We start from the raw sequence: 10,853 nt of genomic DNA on the forward strand, positions 1-10,853 counted from the left end.
ATAAATGGGTGTAGGCGACGTGTACTGATTTCTAATGAATACATAATATATTTATTTAGAGTATTACGTGATGGTATAGGTGATTATTATAAAATTATTTTTTAACAAATCGTAACATCCTAAAGGATCTCTTGATAAACCCTAATAACCCTAATAAATTCATTTTTTTAAACACAACCTTTTTTTTAATATGTTTGCGGTAATGTTAGGCAAATATCACTGTAAGGTAAAAAAAATGAAATAAAACTAGACAAGAGTAAATTTCATACTAAACCATTTAATTCATAAAAATATCACGCACACAACTTATTCGAATTTTAAATGCATTGCTTCGGTCCTAAAATGTAACCAAATGAGATCATATAATTTTGAATGAAAATTTCTTGGAACAAACACTTTGATTTAAATTTTGCAGCATAGGTACCATTTATGATTTCAATGTCTTTTTGGCGCTCTTATGATTTACGTGTGACGAGAGACAAAGAGTAATAATAATAATTGCATGGAATTCGAGAAGATACCCACTACTGCTGCTACCACCGTAAGCGATACAATGGCAATGATTTTTGTCAGTAAAAGTTATAAATAATTTTTAAGGCAAGTGAATTACCAATTTTGGGCAATGTTTATGTAAGGAAGTTGACATACATAAATTATTATAAAGGCAAGTATTTTTTAACTAAGGCTTACGTTACTTTACAAGAATAATCTACAATTTTTTTATTGATGTACTTAAAAAAGGTAAACAATGTTTGAGTAGAGAATCAAAATCTTGGTTAATCTTTTTAAACCACATGTTAAATAGATAAACTAATGATTTATATTCGTAGTTGTTGTTGTTGTTTTATATTTGAAAAACCAACAATTAAGCAAAATTGCATTTAATTTTAAACTGTGTTTTTTCACAAAGTAATACACTAAGATTGTTTACCTTTTTAAGTACCTAAACGAAAGGAGTATAGTCATACAAAATACATAAGTACTGAATAGATACATAACTACTATTTTACATAACTAAGATTCTTTATACACAATGCTACACATTTCAACAGCGAATTTAGATTCCAAGCGACTACTGCCTAAGGTCGACTGGTAGAGAATGCCTTAGAATTAAGTCCGCCTCTGTACACTTGTGCATAAATGATAAAAAGATAAATAAATACTGGCAAACACACAGCGATCATTACAAAGACACCCGTTGAAGACGTGTTACCTCATATAAAAAGAACCTTATAGATCATTATCAAACACTACACCTATGTTACCTTTTAAGCAAATATTTATTCACTATAAATATATTCTCATACACACTGTAAGTACAATTGTATTTTACTTATTATGGTATTATGTCTCATGATATATTACTTATCAACTAATACTATAAAAACTAGATCACTATAGGTATAAACTACATTTGGTAACGGTATGTAAGTTCTATTTTATTACACTGGAATCTGCAAAACTATACTCATAATTAAAACGCAAGCGCAAAGCTTGGGTATATTGCAAGTGACGTCCTAAAATGTCTTAATTATGTTATGATCTCGATATTTGTTGAAAACAACTCTCGCACTAAGGAATCGTTTTGTCTCGCGGCTAACACAAATGCTTGTCGTTCGCGAGGATCGAATTTTGGCGTGGTGATATCAACCACTCATTTATCCGAACACTACATTTGTCTGTACATTCCATTTGACAATAGGTACACGAGGATGCCATTGCACTGTTTAGAAGTGAAAGAAGAGTGGGGAGGCCTTTGCTCAGCAGTGGGATATTCCAGGCTACTAAAAATTATCCGTGTATGTATAAGGTAAGTCCGGCTAGGTAGGCTAAATATATAAAGATGTCCAATCTAACCACACATTTACTTGGTAAGTTTTAAAGTTGTTGTAATCATATTCTTAACACATTGAATATTCAACCTTGTATTTAATGAGACAAATACGATTTTAAATTTGGACATCTTCTGATCACTTTAAATTATTGCCATATTATTATGAATATGACTACAAAACCAACAAACAAACACAGCGACTGAATACAGTTGACTTAAGGTTCAACAAATGATTGACTAATGAACTAATGACTTTCTGAAAGAGCCATTCTGTAACTTGTTTACAAATCAGTTATAATCTTACATAATATTGATTACACAACAAAGTATTTGAACTTATACTACATAATATATCTTTATCATGTAAAAAGCTACCTAAAAATATATTTGCACTAAAATCTAGTAAACTCTTTACATAATATAATTAATTAAATACAGTTTTTTTTTGGCATAGTGCCAAACAAATTTCGACCTTAACATGTTGACTTAAAAGCGTTATACTGATACAAATACAATTGGCGTTGACGTGTGACTTATTAAAGTAGTTCTATCTTCTTCTTTCAAATGTAAATTTGTTGATGACAAAAAGAGACGGCTACTTAATACCTTACTTGAACCTTCATTGGTTCATGGATTACTTCCACTATTTACCTTGGTTTCTGTTCAATTATATTATGTATAGAATAACGACAATAATTCTAAATAAATATAAGCATATTGTGTAATACTTTTAAGAAGCAATTTTAATGTAACCAAATACAGACTAGATGCACACAAATTATATGTAACATACATTTTTGATACACAAATACATTTTAAACATCAGAATATATTATAAAGCCAAAATAACTGAGATTTTTATAATAATATAAGGCTTTTGGAAATATTAATTTCAATAAAGAATGAAATATATTTAAAAGCCTTAGCTTTTAAATAAAAAGTCTTCTTGTTATGTTGCCTTGTGTACGAAGTCTCTTAAAACTAAGCACTGACTGTTCTTACCTATTTCGAATATCATATCTTATATCGTAATAAGCATTGGTGTATACACAAAGTATTTGACAAAATAGCATCTTATTCCGTCAAGCTGTTTTCATGTCAAGAAGTAACGAACATACAAACTAACATTATCACATAGAATTAGTTAAGTGTATGCACTGATAGTTCAACACATCAATGTGTGAGTGTGATTGTCAGAAATTGTTTTTTACTGGATCTTTCATTTGTGTGATAGTAACACATAAATGAAAGCTGTATTAGTCCCAACGTCACTGTACATCCACAAGAGTTACCCACACATGACGCCCTGCGTAAAAAATAATCGACAAATGTTTTACCTTCATACTATTATTAAATGATGTAACGGTTTACTCACGCGTATTTATCGGGGTAGCCCGACTATTAATGTGTATTTCTATAATATTTAGGGAACTTTATGAATATCTAACTCTATATCACACTACATTTTTAAGCTCTTTTGAAATATACATTGATAACAGATCCAAATACAAATATAATACTGTAACATTTTTACTCAAAATTTAAAGTATTTGAAAAGAGCTGCGAAATTCGTTGCGTCTCTTTTTGTCCACAGCCAGAGCACTCAGAAAGTGGTGAAGGGTGTACTGAGGTTCATTCGGAGGAGATATCGTGCGAAATACGATACATTGTTGACAATGATGTATTACTATTGATACCAGAGCTACGTGGATCCGCAATGTATTCAAATTCTTTACTTTCACAATAATTTCTGGTTTAAGCACTTGAAGAGGCCCAGGTTGTATTTAATCAGCGAGAGTCCGACATTATAACCACGCCGTACCCTCGTCGTGGGATAGTCATTAGTTTCACCACAAAAAAAAATATATTTCTAGTCGTTATATATATTAAATTAGTTTTATAAAGTGATGTTTCGTAGTCTGCCTTTAATGAAAAGTTTATAAGATTATTTAGGGTCCTAAGTTGCCTTCTTTAGCAAGTAAGGTAAAAGTTGATGTTTAGATTGAAATTTAAAAGCATCAAAACCATTAAATTAGCGTATAATAAATTAAAGATACAAACAAAAACGACAAAATAATTATAATAATTAAGTAAGTATACTAAAAAAATAATTGATTTAAAAATAAACTATAAATAATTGTCATTATCATATTGAACTTTAGTCGAATGTATTTTTATTTGAAAGGAATTTTCATTGTACTATACAGATCTAAAACATAACCCTCTTTTAGCAGTCGGGTCATTACATTGGTATTTCCTGTACTCTTATCATGACTGTTAACATTTTTTATTATTTTCTTGTTACTGGTTGTAATTATTTGACTCCAAAGCCTCTAATACTTTTCAGTCTTTGAAACAACTATTCTGAACAGATTTTACCGCGGTTTCATACACAAAGTGTTTCAACATACCCTGAAGAATGAATACCTTCTAGAATAGGAACATTAGAAAAATACTTCCTTTCTAAACAAAATTGTCATCACGTATATAAAAAATAGTACAGCAAGGTTAAAATTCAACTCCAATGCCGCTTCAAAACTCATTTTACCGGCTATAAAACACACTTAAAACTTTAAGATACTAGATCATTTGACACTAAAAAACCGCGGAAAAATCCGTTCAAAACACACTAATTTCAAAACAAAACTCACTTTTACTAATACTACTATTTTCCTTTACCGTGTCAGTCTGGGACCGTCCAACTGTCGTATATATCTTGCCAGTCAATGTTTTTGAAGTATGGGTGACGTTTGATCTCATCAATACCGTCTTTACCGGCCCCGAGGCGTTCTGAAGGCTCGAAGGTTAGTAACTGTAAAAATACATTAAAATTAACATAAAAAATCAATTTAAAATATGTACATAATGCAAAAATATATAGAAAAAAAGAGTAAAAATACAAAAAGATATTGTGGCCCATGAGGGGATCGAACCCGCGACCTTCGCGTTATTAGCACGACGCTCTAACCAACTGAGCTAATGGGCCGATATCTATAGGAGCGAAATACATGGTCTTGTCATGTGAGTGCTATTTATAGATATTGAAAGTAAAATTATCTGCAGATACGATCACACTTATATAAAGTGGCCTTGTTATTGGTAAATATATTATACGCTTTCTTTGAAAGATAATTATTGATAGCTGATTTAATATAAGCAATTACTAAAAGATTTGTATGTAGTTCTTAGTATGAGTACTTCATTACTCACTCAATGATTAATATTCATTATTTGATTATTACAGTTCAGAATAATTCATCTATTTTTAAAACTTTTTATTGAATCTCTTTCGACTAAATAATATGCAAGTACTGTATAAGCCTGTACATTTTCCTTATATCTGATAGGCCCCATAATGCGAAGTTACACGATCACAATGTTCTTTCGAAATACATTGCCTATATTTTACTCCCTTCTTTTGTTTATTCCAATCCTTTTCGTCTCTTATCCGTCGCACGCATCTCAGTCTTACTATATTAAAATTTAACATAATATATGTAAAAACTAGCTTATAATAATTATTAAATTAACATACCTGGGTTAACAATGATTCTACTTCGACGGGCAGCCCGTCAGGTAGGTGCAGTATCGTGTGCGGAGTGAACGGTGTTCTGTGGTACGTTGTTAGCGGCTGAAATACAATTATACATTGAGTAAGACAGGAATAGTAAATAAAATAGAAAAGTCACTACGCTAATCGTCGAATAAAATTTAGTTTTTTATAAGAAAAAAATCTTTTTTATTTTATAAAAAGTTACGAAATTATTTACAAAATTATGGTATTTAACGGTTTTCACATTCAAGTATTTCGATGACCAAATTACATTTTATTTTTGGGAGTAGTGTTATTAATAATTTATGTTCTGTTTTTGGCTATTTTAGAACTTGCTTCTATTCTTTCTGTCTGTCTTTTTTTGTTTTTGTTTTTATAATAATAATATAATAATAAATCATTTTATTATCAGGCTACTAAGGCCCATAGACATATACCTTACAGACTAACATAGATATTTATACAATAGTTGTTAGTATATATAGCTTAAAATTAAGTTAGTAAGCTTCCTTATACTGCGTCTTAGTGCGTTCTGGTGGAACTTGTCCGCGGAAGCGACGGAACACCACGTTCTGAGGCCAGAAGTCTTCATTTAAGACGAGATGTAAGAAGCAATTCGGTACTCGCACCACAAACGCCTTGAAGTTGACGTTGCGGTTCGACTCCAGCTCCTGCACCCTCAGCGTGTATTTCAACTTCTGGCGCACATACTCAACGATACTCTCTCGCTTCACAGAGTAATGTAGGCGGGAGATGTATACCGGCGTGTTCGGCTGCGCGGCACGCACTAGTTGTTCGGGCTTTGTTGGAGCCTTGCCGCAGCGGTTCTTTGTAGGTTTGGGACGACGCTTCTTCCTCTGCACCAGCTCAAAACCGTCTTCATCCCGTCTCGGCAGCAGCACACTCGGTGCAGCGGGCAGCGGGGCCCCGCACGGAGCAGGCGCGGCTCGTGCAGGAACACGCGCGGGCGCCGGCGCGGGCGCGCGGGGTAAGGTCACGCAGCTCGGATTTGGAGCAGCGGCGTCAGCATAAACGCGCCGAGGTGTCGACGCGGATACTTCTTTCGCAATCGGGGCATTGCACTCTCCTACAACTGCAGACGCATCGAAATCAGCCGATGCAAAACTGCAGACGGAAAGGTTTTGCGCCCCGCGACGTGTGTTCACCTTAGAGGCCTCGTCAGGTGACCTACTACAGACATAGTGTTACGCAATAACACTACTTCCGCGCGCAGCTCCTGAATGGTCTTTTCAGAGACCTCTAGTTTGGACTGCACTTCTGACAGGCTCGTCTTCAGGAAGATGATGTCTTTTAGGAGCCTCGTGACGTCGACGTGGTCGAACGTGACGGGGGGCAGCTTGTGCAGATCCTTCGCCACGAAAGTCGGAACGTCCGTCGTCCGGATCGGTCACCTTCAGCAAGGTGATTATGTCTTGGACGCTCTTCTCCGTACCATCCCTCCGTCTAGACGGCATCTGGTCGAGCTTGTCCAGGCTCATGTACAGCAGTCTCTTCCCACTGCTTATTTCTTCTTCCTTGAAGTTAGTCTTGCATATTTGCAAGATGCTAACTTCATCCATGGTGTCGATGGCGTGTTGTATAAACGCCAACAATTCGTTGGCTATGAGTGTTGAGCTCATAGCGACAGAGACGGGCAGCGGCATAGAGCCGCGCTGTTCGCGAATTTAAATGTCTGCACGTTGCACTTTATAAGGCACGTCCGTATTCGATGCCGGGTATTTTATGTCGGGTTTAGACAGACGGACTGCATGTAGTCCGATTGGTTTGCAGTTTGTTGCAAGTTGAACTGAAACTGCGTTAGAATTGCAATTTGTGGTTGAATTGCAGTTGACATGCGGGATAGTTAAGTATACTCACGACCCCACACAGCAGCTCATAGAGAAGCGCGCCCAGGCTCCAGTAGTCGCAGACGTGGTCGCGCGCGGGCGCGTCGCTGAGCGCGTCGTGCCACAGCTCGGGCGCCAGCGCGGCGGGGCGGCGCGACGCGCGCGCGGCCCACAGGCGCAGCCCCGCGCCCGCCCAGCCCACGCGGTACGACAGCAGCACGCGCCCGCCGCCGCCCAGCAGCACGTCGCGCGGGGACAGGTCTCTGGGGGAGGGGGTGACTAGCATTATTTGATAGCCAAAGGTATAGTTACCGGCACGGATCTTGAGCGCTCGGCGGAAGAGTGGGGATCGCTTTGCGCATCGTAAAATAAAACGCCAATCAATTGTGCGTACTCGTCGTCATGTGATGCATGCAACTGCAGCAAAAAACGAATTTCAACCAATCACGAGTGACGGCTATGACGCGATGCGCTGCGGGCCAATCACTGCTCTATGCTCCCCGCCCCTCACTTCATACCGCAAAAGGGGCCCAAAAAATCACTTCTGCGCAGGTGAAGGTCAGCGCTCAGGATCCGTGCCGGTAACTTTAACGATTATACATTAAACATGAAGAACATAATAAGTCCGTGGCAGTGCCTTACGCAGCGTACCGTCCGCGGCGTCACATCGGTGCATCGCTCAGTTTGCACTTTGCTGTTGCACGATGCGCACGCGATCTACAAAAATCGGCTTACACGAGCCACGGCACGGTGCCGTACCCGCGACGTGTACGACATTACCATTACGGCTATAAACCCTCACGCTGCGATAGGAGCGAAGATACAATGGAAAATGTAAAAAAAACAGGGCAAGTATAAAATCACAACTTATATCTTCTAACCACGCTGACGAAGTCGCGGGCAACAGCTAGTATCCTATACATTTATTTATTTAATACAATATTGAGGACTGGAGCTATACAAATCTGGAGTAGCTATAATTTAGTTTTAAAAAGAACCATTATATTATGTTGGTAAGTAAACAATATAAATGCTAACCTGCATATAACCCCGCAGTTGTGCAGACACTCCAAGGCGGTGAGTATCTCCGCGGCCCAGCGACACAGGGCCGACGGCGGCAACACGTCGCGACCGCGCAGCGGCTGACAAAGTAATTACAACACTCTACAAATAATGGATTACTTTATTTGATTTTTTTATTTTATTACATATGCTTTATAATATTAAAATGTATATCTGTAGTAATGGGGATGTTGATTAGTTATTAAACATAAACAAAACGTGTTTGCTGGGTAACAGCAGCTGCAATATGTACATCATCTGTGAAAATTTCAACTGGCGAGCTAAATCGATTCGTACGATACAGTCTGATGACGGACGGACATACAGCAGAGCCAACAAAATGTATCGTTTTGAGAAAAATTGAGCCCCAAATCCAATGATTTTATTTAAAGTAATTGCAATTGCGTACATTATAAAATTATAGCTGCTATATTTCCATGATAATACATACCTAATACGAATTATACGATAAAAACTTTTACTTTTATTTCATTAAATAAAACTCACCCTATTAATACTTGGCGAACCACACGCATTATCAACTTTACAATCCTTTGTATCCTCCTTAACTTCAACCTTCGTTTCGCTCAAAACTCTATCAACATTGATCAGCAGTTTCTGAGAATTCAACACCAACTCGTTGACGGACACATCTTCATTATTATTCGCTACACTTTCAACTTCATTATCATTGACTTTTGAATTCTTGTTTTTTGGTTCAGTGAATACGTTTTCTAGGTTGACTTCCCTTGCTGGGGTGGTTGGTAGTGATTTCGTGTAGTTTTTGATGTAGTCGAATAGTTTCTTTCCTGGTGCGTATGAGAGTATTAAGAATATGAGGTTACTGGTTTCGATATAGGCTTGTAGAGGCACCATGTACGGTATAACTGTTGGTAGTATTGGTTGTCTGGTTTCGTTTGCTCGCTGAACGAAGAATTCGTCGAACTCTGTCAAGTTGTTCGGTACTTTTTGGATGACCTGCGGATGGAAAGGGTAGTTTATTATTCTATTCAGGATTTTAGTTAAAGATGTTTTGGATGACATTAAAAACATGAGAAATTCCCCACTCTAGTTGGAATTTCGCTTCAAAATCCGCTTTCAAAAAACTGGACCATCCAAAATCGATTAAAAGTCTAGGCAAATTAAGTTTGAGGACTTTAGATACTTAAGGACTTGTCCTATGAGTCACATTTGAAAACTATTGCTATTGTTTAACTATTGCAGGGTCAGTGAAGACTTCATTGTTTGTTTAACACCTTACCTTCATAGCATAATAAGCCTGTTCCGTCTTATGCAGTACCAGCATCATGCTGTTCCCTAGGATATCCAGTACTCTGTATAGTGACAGGTCTTCATAGGGCCGCTTCAGCATTGACAGAGGGATCGGGCAGTGGAGAGATCGCGAGTTGTCATCCGGTTCAGGAAGCAACTGTTGAAATGTATAAAATGTTTGTGGTTTAAGTCAATTTAAGTGAGGTTACGATAAACCAGGTGTGCGAAAGTGTCGCGCGTTTGGTCCCCGTGTATGACAATAGATTGTGTGATCCACGAATGCTTGTTCTGAATCTGGGTGTGTTTGTATAAATGACTTGATAGTTAAAAAAAAATGTATGTAGTTATGGGTGAATTCAGCTCATTTTTACAAGGCGAATAGGTGGCCCTTGTAAACATACAGTAATATCTGTATGTGTATTATCACAGCTTTCATTTGTTCCAAGCTTTCTTTTAACTAATCGTTGCACGCATATAATAGCGCCGCCGCACATATGAGTTGATAGACTATATGTATGTCATCATCGGCCTAGCGAAAAACCCAACTATGTTGGGGTCGGTTACCAGTCCAACCGGTTTCAGCTAAGTACAACAGTGTTTTACAAGGAGCGACTGCCTATCTGACCTCCTCAACCCAGTTACCTGGGCAACACGATACCCCTTGGTTAGACTGGCTGTCAGATATTTCAAGGTTCTGACTACTTGTAACCACTGTGAAAGATGTAGGAATAACAGCCGGGACCCACAATTTAACGTGCCTACCGGAGGAACTCGTTATGACAAAGATGGTCACCCATCTACGGACCAACCGCGTCAAGCATAGCTTAACCTGTGATCGAATCACTTATGCGGTTAAAGCTTAGCCACGAGCTCCTCCAATTAACAAATAATTAATGATTTGATTCAAACTCTTATGACTTACACTCCGTTCCGTATCGCAGAGATGGTTTTTGTAAATATCCTCGGCGTAAGACAAATATTTGTTGGTTTTCTCTTTGATTAGCGCTCTTCTTTGCGGGTCTGTGTCGGCTGAAAATAAATAAAAGCAAAACATATTTAATAGGCTATAAATAATTAATAAACGAATTGTTTTGGGCGTGCACAGTCATTTTGGAAAGTAATCGTGTTATACTATATTTGTGGATGCGTGACAGCGCATTACAAGGCTTAGAGCGCCATCTCTTTCATTCTACCAGAACTTCAATAATATTACTTCAAAAAATGATTATTAATAACATGAAATATAATTATCCACAGGAGAAGTCCATCCAATACATTTTAAAAA

General features: G+C 37.4%; 1 protein-coding gene and 1 non-coding gene across 3 annotated transcripts; both read right to left on the minus strand.

Moving 5' to 3' along the window:
- Nucleotides 1–259: 259 nt before the first annotated feature.
- Nucleotides 260–10,765, minus strand: LOC113502898 (developmentally-regulated protein kinase 1-like). 2 transcript variants are annotated; one of them, XM_026884644.1, is made up of 7 exons: nt 10,491–10,765; nt 9,558–9,725; nt 8,804–9,274; nt 8,273–8,376; nt 7,266–7,497; nt 5,370–5,465; nt 260–4,646 (listed from the first exon to the last, which is right to left on the minus strand). In XM_026884644.1, the coding sequence occupies exons 1-7, from the start codon at nt 10,620–10,622 to the stop codon at nt 4,518–4,520; spliced, it is 1,332 nt and encodes a 443-aa protein (XP_026740445.1). In that variant the 5' UTR covers nt 10,623–10,765; the 3' UTR covers nt 260–4,517. The 2 variants fall into 2 exon arrangements, with proteins under 2 accessions (XP_026740445.1, XP_026740446.1); XM_026884645.1 differs by lacking the exon at nt 260–4,646 and having other exon boundaries at nt 5,377–5,465; nt 8,273–8,398.
- Trnai-aau lies at nt 4,747–4,820 on the minus strand. Its single transcript has one exon. It is a non-coding gene; the product is annotated as a tRNA-Ile (tRNA).
- Nucleotides 10,766–10,853: the final 88 nt, after the last annotated feature.

Source organism: Trichoplusia ni, chromosome 18 (assembly GCF_003590095.1).
Source record: "Trichoplusia ni isolate ovarian cell line Hi5 chromosome 18, tn1, whole genome shotgun sequence".
Lineage (NCBI taxonomy): Eukaryota > Metazoa > Arthropoda > Insecta > Lepidoptera > Noctuidae > Trichoplusia > Trichoplusia ni.